Source organism: Brachyhypopomus gauderio, chromosome 3 (assembly GCF_052324685.1).
Source record: "Brachyhypopomus gauderio isolate BG-103 chromosome 3, BGAUD_0.2, whole genome shotgun sequence".
NCBI classification, from domain to species: domain Eukaryota; kingdom Metazoa; phylum Chordata; class Actinopteri; order Gymnotiformes; family Hypopomidae; genus Brachyhypopomus; species Brachyhypopomus gauderio.
The window spans coordinates 7,748,393-7,764,420 of NC_135213.1; the positions used below are offsets into that span (position 1 = coordinate 7,748,393).

Consider the following 16,028-nt stretch of genomic DNA (forward strand, 5'->3'; position numbering starts at 1 on the left):
GCCCCTTTGAAAGTGAGTGGTCAATGTATTTCATCTTTACTTAATGTAACTTGTTTTTAATTTTTCTAGAAGGAATCCTCTCATCTAACCTCAATTAGAAACAAAGAAGGGTAGACCAGTTGGCATGGAAACCAAGTTGCACAGTTTAATTATGCTTGACTAGCTTACAACAACTGTATCAGGGACACTTCCACATTCTCCAGGGCAATCGCATTTTACAATTTCAATTAGCATGCTAATATAACCATACTGAATGGAATTGCTCTGTCACTCAATATAATGAGACGTATCCAATAAATAAATAAATAACCAAACAAATAAATAAATAAACAGTAGAACTGCTTCTAAAAAAAAAAGTGAACTAAAACCACAGCTGTATTACAGCTGATAAGGCAGGTAAGTCATTCAGTGAATATTTATTAATGCAACACAGACTGTGGCACCGAACGTGTTCTGGCCACAGTGGAGAAAGGAGGCGGTCCAGGAAGAGATCCTGTGCTTTCATGTTTTCACATTGTAGGAGGCCAACATACCCACATACCCCTGGACAACAGTTCATCGCTAGCATTCATTTAGACTTGTTAAAGGGATTAAGGCATGGCCAATGCATGTGATTTTGCAGTCATGATGATTTAATCCTTTTCATTCCTTGGGCAGCCGCTTGGCTTATTGATGAAGTGGAGGAATCTAATGCTTTTCATGTGAACAGATGATCTCTGTGTAGGATAATGAAGTGATAATACTCTCTGTGTGAGCATGCTGTGAGAATGTGAACTACACTGTCTCTTGTGGTTAGTATGTTTACTGAGGATCCAGGAGAAATCCAGAGTATCTTCTATGGCTATGAATGAAGCCCCATTTTAGATACAGATTTTAAACAATAGTGTGGAGAGAAAACTCCAGATCCGGCCGCGCTGTATGAGAAGAGTAAAAGCTGGTAGGTTGTCTCTTTAAATCAGCGCTGCAGCGATGATGTGCCCTCGAGCACAGACGGTAAGAACCATTTCCACCTCTGCAGTAGGGAGCCTTTACCAAGTGCGCTCCACAGCCTTTCAGACACGCCGAATTGGTCTCAGTTCGCACACTCTCTCCAACCATTTGGTAGAGCCCACGCTGAAGTGGAAACTTATCAATCGCCTTCTGAAGGGGACGGCAGAACCCCCTGGAATTTGGCACTGGATATATTTTTGTCTACAGAAGGACCTGGAGCTCGTCCCTAACGATAAGGGTCATGAGTCTTCTCATTTGTTTTCCACAGGGATGGAGTTATTATTTTACTTGCGCTCATTCTCATCAAATATCACCGATACCGGAACGTAAAAAAAAACCTTCCCACACCAGTTGCTTTCGACAAATTAGGTAAGATCATGTAGCGTGAACGTAGTGCGGCTCACGCGGGCACATTGCTATCCATCACACGAAGAAGCGATGGCATTATAAAGGTAAATAAAAACACTTTTCGGTTGTCGGCGCGTGTGGTTGTTGTGCAGTCTGTGCAGCGCAGCGGGGTGTTGCCTTCGCGTCCACAGACCCGCCGCTTCAAAACTGAACAGAAGGTGCAGTAAATCATTTTCTAGTATTTTAATTTTCGGCACCATATTCGCAAACGATTTTACGCCTGTTTGCGTCATCAGGACGTCACTTCTCTCTTTCCCCCGTATCTACTCTTGCTGTCTTTCCCCCATCTAAATCTGCTCCTACAGGGTTACCAGTTTTTAGGCTACGTCACGATCAACGCGTGAATCCACTATTTTAAGATCGAGCGCACGTGCAACCTGTGACGGTAACTGCAGCCACTCAAATCTCCATTGACTGTTAAATGGCGTAGAACCCTTCATCGAACCATTCGCTCGAATGGTTTCTATTTTCTTTCTATACATACACAGATGGATCGGGCCCTGGGTGTCGCGCGCAGCCCATCATAGCGGCTCGCGTGCGCTTGGGAATGACTCCTCCAAAACTGGATGCGGTTCCTCCACGTGTGCACGAGGGCCTTGGGCCATATGAACACTTCCTAATTGACTGTGATACATCACTTTCACCGTTGCACTAAAACTGGACCGAACTTTGCAGAACTGATGGTGAGTGAACGGCGATGCCTTGCTCTTGATTCAAACCGAAAGTGTTATTAACTTACTTTTTAATCAAGAAAGTTTTGTAGCTTTTAGATTTTTTTTCTACAACCTGTTATTTCAGTGCAAAAAAAAATTACGTTCAAGAGGAAACAACAGCAAATAAATTAGTCTTACTAAATAGTAAGATAAAACTTTGAACGCGAGGTAACTTAATTAAATATCGATCTGTGATTTTTCAGTAAAATAGTCTTTTACACTGGACACCGGCATTGATCTTTGGCTATAGACAAAACGAAACACAAGTGATGTCTCACCATGGCGCTCCACCATGGATTACTGCTGTGTTCCCCGAGCGTCGGAGGGGAATCCATGTGTTGCGGCGCGGGACGCTTGCTCAATATTCCACTGATGTATTGTTGAAGTAATTCAATTCACTTACATAATACGCAGTCCACAGAAAACGTTCTGTGTTTTGCATGGACTCTTGAAGATGGGTAGACATAACAGAGAAACGTTTTACTTGGAGGGCAACCGCACCGGTGACTCTGGAAGCAAGAGAAGGCGTGCGTTGAATATCAATACTCGTTGTTAGCTAATCGTCGCGAGGGGTCTGAGGCGTGCGCGCGCGGCCTTGGTTATCCTTTCAGCTCTGTGTTTCCTACTGTGAAATGTGAGTCAGACACAGCGAGTTTGCGTGGGAATTAGAAAAATAAGGTATTGACCTTCAGCGGTCTCGTTAATCTGTGTGTATAGTCTGCTGCTTATGAATTATTCTGATAGTGTAGCGTAAAGGGGTTTTAAAAGCTTTAGGGATTTCGAAATGTTAAACGTTCTATTAACTCCAGACTGTTTTTTTTCGACAAATTAAGTTTTTATTTGCTGTCATTACGGACCTACTACACATCCAGTCTTTTCGCTTTAGCCCCCCGGTGCTTATGCCTTTGTCTACGAACTCATCCCTCTTGTGGGCGGCCTCGTTAATCATGTGCGGCGTGACAGTACTTGCGGTATGACGTAGCCCCTGGTCTAGCAGTTCCCTGTTCTTCTTCCTAACTGCTCACTCTAGTTTGTCAGTCAGGCACAGCAAATACCGGAGATTACAGCAATTGATACAGCACCCTGTCAGCACCATGGAGAGCGCCATTAGGGCCGCGCACGTTTAAGCACCAAGGACAGCGCTCACACGTAACTGGGTGTTCGTTTGATAGAGTGCAATAGAAAAGAGAAGGCGAAACTGGTCGAGCGATATTGTTTTTTGAAAATTGAACCTCTTCTGAATTACATTTTTTTGCAAGTGAATTGGTTGTATTCGTCATTCACTGGAGTCAGTGGGTTCAAATCACAGGACTACTACTGCATCTCAAGCGTTGTCAGAGTATTAAAGTGAGGAGCAATTGATACTTAATTCTGGGAATTCTGGCAACGTAAGTGGCAAACTTGTGAAATGTAAGTAGGCTAGCTGTTCATTTAATTGATTTGAAGCAGTATTATTTATCTGTAGTAAGCATAAAGTTTCCATGAGAGAGGAGGAGTACAGTAATGTATATATAGTGTATGGGGTGTTTTAGAGTATCAACATGGGTAATATTAATAAACTACCACATAGTCTGTATAACAGCAACCATTGCTCATCTGCTTATATTCTGTAACTAAATAATATTGCTTTTTATCATACCATTTTTTAGTATGCTCAGCAGATAATTGGAGATATTTATGTTAATCACATAGCTCAATGGATTTCTCTGTACTTTGTATTAAACTGTAGGTTCAGGAATAATTACCACATATTTTGTTCATGAAGGACATAATAATCAGGATATATCAGCTCTGAAAAAAAGACCATATTTTACAAACCATATGAACCATGTTAAAGGTTTTTATAAATCGCCTTCCGTGTATGCCATTTGGTAAATGCAAATATGATTGTGCACTGCAATAATCAACTGTATGCAAACTGGCGAGATTCATTAGTATTTTGTTGTGTAAGATTTGTGATAAGAATCAGATCGATAGTTGTATATTGATAGTTGTATATTGATAGTTAAACCAATTCAAGCACCTGATTGTAATAACCAGATCCTTTGCATATTCCTGCATGTGTGAGAGGTAAAATATAAAATATACCTATATGTGCATCTCTAGATATGTGAGCTTTGCCTGGAACAAATACAGACCGTTATTCTCTGCATTCGAGTGGCTTTTACTCACTGGGGCAGACGAATGGACTCAGTTCCATCTCTGAACTGAGCATGCTCCGTGAGGCTCACAGAAGAGCATAGCGGGAGCGTTTGCCACCTAATATATGTGAGAGTTGGTGTGTTTTATTACACATGGAAGATCATCACTATATCAAAACATTAAGTTAAGGCTGCCTGAAGAATTATCTCATTTTGGAGCCGCTGCCAATATGACACAACCAGGTTGGATTCGCAGTGTTAGGTTTGTCAATATCATGTTGATAGGCAGGCCATGCTCAACATATTATACCTCATCACAGGATGGTTGTATTGCCTAGTAGATCTTTTTATATTACTATTGTGTGACTTATATTATGCTTTCACTTTCATCTTGAAATTATATTTTAGACTTTATCGATCATATTCCTCTACAAACATGATGGCATTTTATTTAAGGACAACTGAGTCTTCTAACCTAACATTAATATTTTATTGGTTCAAAGTTTCATAATTTGCAGTATGTGGAGAGGTCAATCCAGTAATATTTTATAGTCTATTTGATTTCCCCACTATACAGTTGAATTCAGTGCATACTGCACCTTATCAGTGGGCCACCTTTCATTTCTGTGACCTGAAAACAGTCTTGTTTACCTTTCTCATACTCATACGGAGCTTCCGCCAGGCTGCAGTTTTACCTTGAGCTGTAGACTCCCGGAACCGCATGAGGGTTAGTACCCAGAATGCTAAGAGACTTTCCTGAGTGATGACCTTCTTTCTCCATGTGTGTCTGCTGCCTGAGCCCCACACGGCATCGTCTCAGCCTTCACCCTTTGTGCACTGACCTTTTCTGCCGCTCCTGTGCTGATTGGCTGGGGCCGCGGTCTGGAGGCGTGGTCTGAGGCAGAGGAGGCCAGTCAGAGCTGCAGTGCGGGTCCGTTCTCGTTGCAGAACCAGACCTGCAGTTTCTCACCCAGCGCTGAAAGATCTTATGAGCACTTGGCACTCAGGAAGTACTTTGACCTGTTTGTTCAAGGGCTTTTACACTGGCCTAATTCACTTCTTTAAGATTTTCTTCACACAGTACCACATTAAATTATATGAATCTACGAATATCAGTTTATACTGATACTTCTCAGGAAAGTAACAGTCAGTTACACCGATTACAAACAATATCTCCTTAATGTGGAAGGAACAAACTCTTTTTGTTTATACTAGTCAGTGTTCACACTGACCCCAGACCAGTAGCTCTTTCAGAGTAGGATTTGAAAATGGCCGTCATATCAATATCTGAATCAATGACATTGGGTAGATTTCTAATGCTTCTGAAAAAGGACATATAAACCATCATGTACTATGAAACAGTGGGTGTCAAGAACAAATTAAGTCTTTTCTATAGAAACAATTGCTAGAAGGAGTTTAGACCAGTCACCTTAACATGTTTTAACTTTAATTATTACGGTCACATACAAAAACCGTGGAGACATGTTCTTTATGGTCTGAATTAGACTAGACTAACTAGGCTAAGATCAGCAGACTTGACTGTTTTCATGACAAATGTCCTAAGTCCAACTTTGTCTCACTTTCATGAACTTGACTACAAACCTCAAAGTCAAGATATATATGATTATGATTGTTTATAAATGGTGTGCAATTGTAATTACAATATTTCTATAATAGCTAATAACACACCACATTCATATTTTTAAACCAAAATATCTTGGGCTTTTTCAAATAAACATTTCCTGCAGCAAATTACCCGACCATTCTATTTTTAGTATGCAATAAAAATGAATATTACCTAAATGAGTTGAGCATGATGATTCTTTTCAACCACCTCGATTATAGGGCAAAACTAATTCTAAATGGCACTAGCAATAGACCTTATACAGAAACCTGTATAATACTAGAACAGTTCATAGAAGGTCAAATAGTCTTTTGGACACATCCCACTAAAAGCTGAAGTTGAAGAGTTTTGACAAGAAGTTCTTCAGAGTTCTTTCTTTCAGACTAAAATTCCCTGCTACTTTTCACACACACTTGCTGTGGTTAAGATGGCATAGAAGATTTCATGCATATTATATACCTACAGTACTTTCCCATTAATGAACATGAGTCATTAATGTTGGCTGGGGACAAAGCTCCCTGAATGTGCCTGAATATGGCTGAACTGTTAGTTATGGGCTAATAGTTCTATTTCTAATCTGCCCATGTGTCCCAGTATGTATGTTGTCCCAGTAGATGGTGGACGTAATAAGGTAACGAGTTGCTCTGACCTCCTCTGAGGTTTAAAGCATGTGACGAGTTGTGCTGTTAACTCCGGTCTGTGGGTTCGCTGTAAGCTACCTTGATATTTGCAGTCAGCTCGCCTTCTCTCCACAATCCTCACACATCATTCATGCCAGAACATTCTAATCCATCGTAGGACTTGGGAAAAGCTTAAACACAAACCACTGCACACTTGAGCGGAGGTGCACTCCCCCAAAATGACATTCCCTCCAGGAGTACACGCCTCCCGTCCCGTTGTGAGTCGCTCGCGTTTATTTGGACGTTCAGGTAGTTAAAAGTCTAATTAAGCCCCAGAAGCGTAGTTCCTTCTCACAAACAGCTCCAGTAAATGTGACATGAGTAATCCCTTCCTGGAAGCCCTGCTTTCTGGGTGTCTCTCCTTCACACGTGAATGAGTCACCGTGTGCCCAGAATTACCCATCGTGTGAGGGTAAGAGGTGTGGTCTGTGGGCTGGAGATTTATTACACAGATACACCGAGGAGACTGTCAGGATCTCACGATACTGTTGCTGTGCTGCTTGGAGACTATATATGAAGTGAGAGAAAAGAGAGAGAGAGAGAGAGAGAGAGAGAGAGAGATGCAGCATGTAAAAGGGCTTTGAGCTTCCTCGTTACACAGGGTAGGCGGCTCTTCAGGCTGGGTGATAAAACAGACGCAGAAGAGAGAGATGTGTGTGGGGGAGAGTCTTTGTCTCGCAAGGACACAGCTTCCTTTCTCTATTGCTCTATCTTTCTCTCTCTCTTTCACTCTCTCTTTCTCCCTCCCTCTCTTTATTTCTCTCCCTCTGCCTCACTTTCTCTTTCACTACAGATCTATCACAATGGGACATACCTCTTTTCTGTAAACGTATACTGTTTCCTATTTTGGAAAGACTCACCACCCCTCCACCTGTTTTGTGTTGTTTTGCAGGATTTAAGGAGGGTCCTCTCATTCCCTCCATACCCCGGGGACTACCTGCACCCAGTTGTGTATGCGTGCACAGCTGTTATGTTGCTCTGCCTGCTGATATCAATTTTGACGTACATTATAAACCACAGGTACGTGTTGCCGTACGCCTCTATGCTGATTGGAAGGTCAGTGTTGAACGTGTAGTGTTAAAAGTCAAAATAAACTGCAGTTTCACTTGATCTTCAGCTTGTGTTTTTCTTTTGGGTGTCGATGGTAGACTTTGGTTACCAAATGGCAGTAGTAATGTGTGCTCCCAGTAGAGGGTCTAGGTCCACACGGAAAAGAGCAGGGCCACGCATGCCATGCCAGGGCCCAGCAGTCCTGTCTGATCGAACCTTGACCTTCAGGGCTACAAACCCACTTTAGCCGTGGCACCGTGGACGGAAAGTGCTGGAATGTGGCAGTGTAACGTTTGTTTACTTTCGCATGTGTGTCTCCGTACGAAGAGTAATCCGAATCAGCAGGAAGGGGTGGCACCTTCTCCTGAACTTCCTCTTCCACACAGCCGTGACGTTCGGCGTGTTTGCGGGAGGCATCAATCAGATCACGTACCCCATCGTCTGTCAAGTGGTGAGTCCCCGCCCAGGGCACCGGGCCCTGGAGAAGCTCCGCCCCTGAACTGCACGCTCTACGCCCTGCGTCTCAAGCTCAGAGTCGTTAACATATGGCGTCTTATGAGCCATTTCCTCAAGTCACACAGTTGCACGCTGACTGTCCTGCTTGTGCTGGGAGAGACGCGTGCGTTCAGGACGTTGCTTCTGCGTCGCTAGCTTCAGTGTGCGTCTGCTTTAACATGGGCTCATGGCCATTTAGTGCAGCGACGCAGACTCATTTAATTTGACACATTTATGGTGGTCGTGCACTAATTATGCACATCCATATATTTAATGACAGCGAGTCTTTCAACTCATTCTGAGCTTTTGGTTTTAAAACTGTTAAATAGGGCTCAGTGGCCCTGGATAAGTACATGACATATCCTAGCTCGTGTTCATACAGCAAGCACCATGTCGCTCGCCAACTGAGTTGTCTGCAGTGCTGTGCCTGTAGCATCCGGGCTGTCGGAATAGGACCACCCAGCCAGCACATACCGCAGCGTCCCCGTCCCACTCAGCTGTCCCCGTCCCACTCACACACTCGCCCTGGTGACCAGACTGCTTCGTCGACTCACGTCCTCTGCCTGCAGGTTGGCATGGTCCTGCATTACTCTTCCCTCTCCACCCTGCTTTGGCTGGTCTTCACCGCCAGGAATATTTGCAAGGCCGTCTCCAAGGCTCCGCCCCCGCCTCAGGACCGGGCCCCTCCCACACAGCCCCGCCACAACGCTGCCATTTTCAGGTAAAGACAGAACTCTTCGGCCCCAGGATGCTCCGCTTCTCCACCATCACGAGTTATAACGTCGTCGGTTAAATAAAACAACGAAAGCTTGTTATGCCGCGTTGCGAATAATCACCGTGAAACTTTTCCGGATCTCAGCTGCACTGTATAATTTCTCAGGGCCGATTGTGATTTAGCGTGTAAAAGTGATGAATGGACAATAACGGGGACTTTAAACCGAGCACCAGGGGATATTAAAGGGGAACGACAGAAGACCGCAGGAAGGAAAGACGAAACTGGTGTGACAGGCAGTTACCAGGGCAACAGCAGCAGGTGTCATAGTGACGAGGGGTTCTGTGTGTTGTCACTCATTGCAGCAGGCCCAGTTTTCAGTGACAAATCAATTTTAGTGAGGATAGGGAAAAAAACCCCAACTTCCCCCACCTGTCCGGCCTCATCCAGGAAGTGTCTGTGTTGTTAACACATGGTCTAAGATCCTCTTCTTTGTGTCCTGTTTTTCAGACTGTACCTGGTCAGTGTTGGAGTTCCTCTCACCATAGTGGGCGTCACAGCCGCCGTCAGCTTGGAGAACTATGGTAGCCGAGATGATGCGCCTTAGTAAGCACTGACAACAGATCACAACCACAGGCTTCCTCATGCTCTCTGTGTCTCTCTCTTCCCCTCTGCTCCCTCTCTCTCTCTCCATTTGTCATTTGTTTAAGTACTTTGTTCAGAATGACTGGCATGACCGGCGTGCTAAAATGGTGGGTGGTGGTGCGTGGAGATAACAGGCAGCTCCAAACCTGACTTCCGCTTTAGCGCCCTGTGAAAACCGGCAGCCCCGTTCGCTTGTCTTGCATTCATCAGCTGTAATGGGCAACTTGGAGTTTGTAGTGAGGCAGCAAATGAGTTCACACAAGCATCATTGATTCCAAAAGACACATCTAAATTAATAATACAAATCACCATGCGGCCTGTGATTTAATGAAGTACAGCTGTAATGACACTGTTGACTGAGACGTTCATTCTCTCTCTCTCTCTCTCTCTGCCTCCTTTTCTCCCTCTCTCTCTCTGCTACAGTTGCTGGATGGCGTGGCAGCCCAGTCTGGGTGGCTTCCACAGCCCGGCGGGCCTCCTGGTGCTGGTCCTGTCCATCTACCTGCTGTGCACGCACGTGCTGCTGAAGCGTCACCCGGAGCGCAGGTACGAGCTGAAGGCCATGACGGAGGAGCAGAGGCGGCTGGCCACGGCCGAGATGGGCCCCTGCCGCGCGGCCGGCGCCGAGCACGGCGAGCCCGGCGAGCACGCCTGCTGCCCGGCCGGCGCCGCCTCCATGCTGGCCAACGAGCACTCGTTCAAGGCCCAGCTGCGGGCCACCACCTTCACCCTCCTCCTCCTCCTCGCCACGTGGGCCTTCGGCGCGCTGGCTGTGTCGCAGGACCACTTCCTGGACATGATCTTCAGCTGCCTGTACGGGGCGTGTTCCGTCACGCTGGGGCTCTTCCTGCTCATCCAGCACTGCGCCAAACGGGACGACGTGTGGCACCGCTGGTGGGCCTGCTGCCCCAGCAAACCCAACGTGGAGGCGAACGGGGAGGCGGCTGGAAACGCGGCTCCGCCCACTGATATCCAGAGCCACACCCCCTCCCACGGGAACACTCAGATCCATTGTGAAGCGGAGGCGCCCTGCCAACCCTTGCTCTCGCCCCACCTCCGTGCCTCCTCCCCCCACTGCAAGCTGGGCTCCTTGCCCTCCGCTCAGAACCACACCGTCACCTGCTGCGCCGCCCTACGCAGCCCCTCCCCCATGCTGGGCGGCTCCGCCCGCCCGCAGCCCCTCCCGGAAGAGCTGCCCCGCCCCGCGCTCCCCCTGCAGAGCTGCCTGAAGGACAGAACTAAATCTCGCTCCTTCAATCGGCCACGCCCCTGCCTCAGGGACTACACCTACCACGTGGCCTCCACCAGCATGGACGGCAGTGTGCCCGGCTCGCACCTGGACAGCCCCCACAGCGTACACTTGGGGAACTCCCTGGCCTGCCGCTCCTCGCACCTGGACAGCCCCCACAGCGTACACTTGGGGAACTCCCTGGCCTGCCGCTCCTCGCACCTGGATAGCCAGCTCTCCTGCCACAGCCCCCACCCGGACGACCAGCCGCGCTGCCCCAGCCCCGTGACCTCGCACGGCCTGCACGACTCCATCTCCTGCCACGGCGCGCACCTGGTCGGCCAGCTCCCGTGCCGAGAGGGACACACCTGCTGCAGGCACATGTCCTGCACCGAGGCGGATCCGTTCTCCAGCTTCTGCTGCCCCAGAACGGACTCCTTCGCCGGCACTTCCCAGGCGAAAGACGTCGCCAGGACGGCGGAGAAGGACGAGGACGCGATGTTGCACTTGGACATTCCTCCGCCACGGAGCGCCCTGGCCGCCTCTCAGAGCACGCTCAACAGGAAAGGAAACCTCAGCCGCAGGGGAACCCTCAGTCGCGACGACAGCACGCAGGAGGACTTTGCCTTCAGCCCTGACTTGACGGGTAACATTAGGACTGGGCCATGGAAGAACGAAACCACTGTGTAGCCCTGTAAGTGAGCAACCTGCTTCCTCCCCAAGCTAAACTACTGTGTAGTCCCAGGGCTGGTATCTAAAGGCCCTCTGACCTCTGACCTCTGAGCTAAACTACTGTGTAGTCGTTCGGCTGTGACTCTCATCTGCGCTTTCTCCAAATCTTCCCGTTCCCACTAAACAAAGCTTCAGAGTATTAAAACACACTTCAGAGTATTAAAACACACTTCCTCTTTTGCTTTGCAAACCCTTTCTTGCACTCTATCCAAATCGAGTCTTTCCATTAACCTCATTCCACCTTATTCTGCCATTTCAAATATCCAGATTTTTTAAAGTACTATTGAAAGCCAGATGATTTTTGTACATGTAAGTGTTCTTGGCTATGGTTACATAATGTGCAATTAATTCAGTGTGAGTGGAGTTTTGTGTGAGTGCATGTGTTTGTATGCAAACTTACATATGTGCATGTGGTAACATGCGTGTTCGTGTGTACATATCCCACTGATGACTTCTGTTATTGCAAAAAGAAATTTCTATTTTTATTTATTTTTTGTGCCCACACTGATCACACCAGCACTAAAAAAATATTTATGTTTTCACAAATGAAAAGAAACTGTGATTCATCTTTGAGAAAATGTGGAGCTGATACAAATGAATCTGCTGCAAATGAATCTGTTGTAAATGAATCTGCTACAAATGAATCTGCTACAAATGAATCTGCTACAAATGAATCTGCTGTAATCCCCATGACCGTCATGGAACACATCAAGATTTACCAAAATATTGAGACTATAAATAAGACCCTAAATACAACTATAAATAATCTGCACTGTAGTGACGATTATTGACTCTGGGGATGATGATCATACATCACATCACCGTTAAATTGCTTTTTTACCATTAGCCAAAAAAGGTAGATCAACTTCTTCTGTCTTCTACCATGGCGACATACACTGAAAGGAGCTTCCCCAACCAGCATTATGAGCTGCACATGACATGCACACATAGTGTTTTCATGCAGGGTGCACATCAACCCTAATCAATGGCCTTAAAGCGTCTGTCAGTTATGCACTGATCTAGAGTTTCATGTTGCACTGAATCCTTCGAGCGATTACACTGTAAATGTGAGTGTGTAGAGGACAGCAGTGCTTACCAGGCTCTGTACAGTCGCCGAAATGCAGGAGGTGAAGGGTTATGTTTTTGATTCGCTGTTTTAGAGCATCTCTGCGAAACTGTACGCCAGTAACTTTTAACATAACACCTGTCCATGGGCACTACATTATTAATTATTTAGTTTCATATATTTCTGACATTTTCTACTGTAGCATTTACCAGTGTCAGCTCCCAGTTGTGCTTAGCCGACTGAAAAATGCCGGATGCGTCAGGACCGAATATGTTGCCTGAAATTAAAGTTTATCTTACTGTGAAACCTGCATTGAAGAGAGAAACGAGCAACCACATGGTTGTAGAGAATATGCCAATAGATGCACGTTTGTGAGCTCATGTCTGGTGTATAATTGCAGTCTGTTACACAAGAAACAGCACATTAATCCTGTGAGATAGCATCTGTCTTGGCATTCGTTTTAAAGAGAGTGTGCCATATAATTGATATGGTTGACAATGATGGCATGTCAGTGTCGGGGTCCCACTGCAGGTCTGGAACAGTCTGCTCCGTGTTTGTGTTTTACATCTGTTGTGTTTCTTTGTAAGCTCAGGGATCATTTTGCATTTTTCCATGTGAAGCCATGCAAAAAAAAAAAAACAAGAATAAACACACAAACAAACAAAAACATTAGTGCATGCAATTAAGACTTATTTATCTTGTATCACACTGTGTCACTAAAAAGAAAAGAAGAATGGCTCAGAGTTGTTTAATACGCACATGCCCCACGTTTAAACTGCCCCCCAGCTCTGCCTATAAACCCACAGATGGACATCATCTCCGTCATGACGTTTGTTTATGGAAAGGAAATGAAATGTGTCTGCCCTCATTTGGATCATGTGATGTGCTGTATGTCACGCCCAGCTCTTTTGATAGGACACGCAAGCACTGCGTTGATCTTTGTACAGTACATGTGATTTGTGCTGTGACCTAATCCAAAGCCAGTCATTGTTTCTTTTATACATTTGGCACCGTTTCCAATAAATGTATTTTATCACCACGTGCAGTTCTCTCTAGTTCTTTTTTTTTTCCTCTTTATACAACTGCGGCATTGGACTGAAGTTGACTGTACTTGCGACTTTTAACATGATGTGGGGATCCAACCCCTGACTTTCTTTAAAACCCCGCTTTTTCGAATCAGACTGTTCACCCGCACCTTCTTTTGATCTGAAGGTCATGCACATCAAGGCCGTGGCACCCTCGCCTTCAGCGCCGAGCCGAGTTGGGCCGCGGGCTCTTGTTAGGCACCCGTCCCTGCTGTCAGTGTACAGGGGCCGCGGGTCTCAGGCGGTTGTTTATTCATCAGGCCCCACAACACGGCAGCTGATCCATCTTATGCATTCTGTTGTCAAGGACTCTGCCTGGCACAGTGGGAATCAAAAGGATGAAGAGCGGTCTGGTTCTGACTCTTACAAGCTGGCCTCTTCAGAATGCCTGGGAATGTTTAAAATAAATAAATAAGCAGGCAAGCTCAAGGCGCTGGATGCAGGCTCTCACATCAGTGATAAATAATGAATCAACGCACTAACACTTGCGGGACGCACAAAACCCCCATTTTTTAAAGCTTATAATGGATATCGTTAATGCAAATCAGTGAGTAAACGGTGGGTACAGGGGAGTTTTTCCTTGTGTCACTCTGATAAAAGAAACACAGAAATCCACTTAAGCCACACGAGTAATTCACGTGCCTTTGTAAAGGAAAGGCAGGGCCGACTTCACAGGGCTCGCGCTCCATGGAGATCCTTCACTTCGCATCACGTCAGCACTGCGGGCGCTGCTAAGGCTCCTCGCTGCCACCTGGCGGTCAGCGGCGGTAAGACACGGACCGAACAGCTTCCGACTGAACGGGTCAACAGCGAATTTTGACGAGTCTGTCACAGGGTGAATTGATGGCTGGAAATAGTCTCCGCCTCCAAGGACTAAAGATGTTAATTTTACCAATGTGTTCTCGCTCCCAAACCCGTCTTATAGGCCCGTGTCTATGTGAATAAATAAACACATAATACACCCATAATAGGCAAATAATGTAGACCTGAGGTAAAGAGCCAAAGTTCAAAATGTGCTTCCCAATTTTTTAATCCACCACACCTCAACCACTATATCACAAATGAGCTATTACTAATTTAAAGATTCATATGACTCTGTGAATGATTCTCTATGTTAATTATGTACAGATCACAGACTTTCACTATCTTTAAGGATATATTTAATACTAATATTCATTTAGTACTACAAATCATTTCCTGTTTTCTCAAAAGCATTGCAGCACAAAGGCTGTTGCTAATATAATCTGACAATTGTTATACTTTTGGAAACCATCTCATTTCTGGTTCTTTGGAGTTTTAACCACAATTAATTTCTAGAATCTTCTTAGAATACGTAAATACAGTAGTTGAAAATATATGAAATGTGATTATTTTAATCTGTGTCCAGAAAATCCATAAAGTTAATGAAGTTAAATAAAACCAAGATTAAATGCACACATAATTCTGACCATCACCTACTTCTTATATGCTCTGGTTTATTCCGCCAACTGAATTCTAATATTTTTCAGCTCATTGCTCGTGCTAAAAACAAAGAAACTGGCTCAAGAAAACTCATGAAAACAGCAGTATTAGCTGACAGACTGCTCCTGCTGCCTAATTAAACCACAAGAAAGTTGTCACCATGCCTAATGGCTTGGAATCGACTTCTATGAAGTAATCTGTACTATCCTACAGAGCTCACTAGTAATAATTTTAAGTCTAATAATGATACTAAACTAACTATAGTCATTTGTACATGCTAAGTTTACTAAAACTGTCTGGATAGTCTAGCCAAGTCATGGCACAAGTCGAGTATTGACAAATAGAAATGCTAATGTCCTTCCTGACAGCTACTACAGGAGAATTTCAAGCATATATACTGTAGGTAGGAAAATTGTACTGTAGTGCCCTGGGTTTTTAGAGAAACACGTTTTAGACAGAGGTCCTTCATCAAACAAAGTGCTTCAAACAAGTGCTTGAACCGATGATGAAGTAGCATTTTAAAACTACTAATTACCTGTCTGATTGCAGAACTATTACTCTGCCAGGATGTTGTTGGTCTCTCTCCATCTACCCGGTTGTTCCTTTTCTCAAAACTATGCTGACATTTGTGCAGGAATAAGCTGATCCTACCCAATTCCTGAGTAAAGAGTGTCCAGGTAACGTTTTGCTACTATGGCTCTAAACTGCAGAATTCTAGTGACCATAGTGACTGATTTAGGCATTTTAGCAGACCCATCTGTTCCAATTAGCTTTTGATCATCAATTAATGAATTAATTAACACAACTGCTAGGGCACAAACAAGCCCCTGCAAGCCTGACCTATTTCAGCTCTACAAAGACCTTTCTGTTGTCTTTTTCATCTGTGGTAGGCACATGTTGGTTCTCAGCGGCTTGGCACTGAGTGCATGAAATCAGTCGTCTAACAAATCACTCGATTATTCTATGTTAGTCTTTGCTTTGCAAACATCCTGTAATTA

General features: G+C 45.2%; 1 protein-coding gene across 5 annotated transcripts; it reads left to right on the forward strand.

Annotated features, from left to right (window-relative positions):
• Positions 1–905: 905 nt before the first annotated feature.
• adgra1a (adhesion G protein-coupled receptor A1a) lies at positions 906–13,515 on the forward strand. Of its 5 annotated transcripts, XM_076999248.1 has the most exons (9): positions 906–1,359; positions 1,491–1,556; positions 1,704–1,783; positions 1,887–2,081; positions 7,449–7,576; positions 7,934–8,057; positions 8,671–8,822; positions 9,324–9,419; positions 9,882–13,515. In XM_076999248.1, the coding sequence occupies exons 4-9, from the start codon at positions 2,079–2,081 to the stop codon at positions 11,374–11,376; spliced, it is 1,998 nt and encodes a 665-aa protein (XP_076855363.1). In that variant the 5' UTR covers positions 906–1,359; positions 1,491–1,556; positions 1,704–1,783; positions 1,887–2,078; the 3' UTR covers positions 11,377–13,515. The 5 variants fall into 5 exon arrangements, with proteins under 5 accessions (XP_076855363.1, XP_076855359.1, XP_076855361.1 ...); XM_076999244.1 differs by having other exon boundaries at positions 906–1,556; XM_076999246.1 differs by having other exon boundaries at positions 1,491–1,783.
• The last annotated feature ends 2,513 nt before the right edge of the window (positions 13,516–16,028 follow it).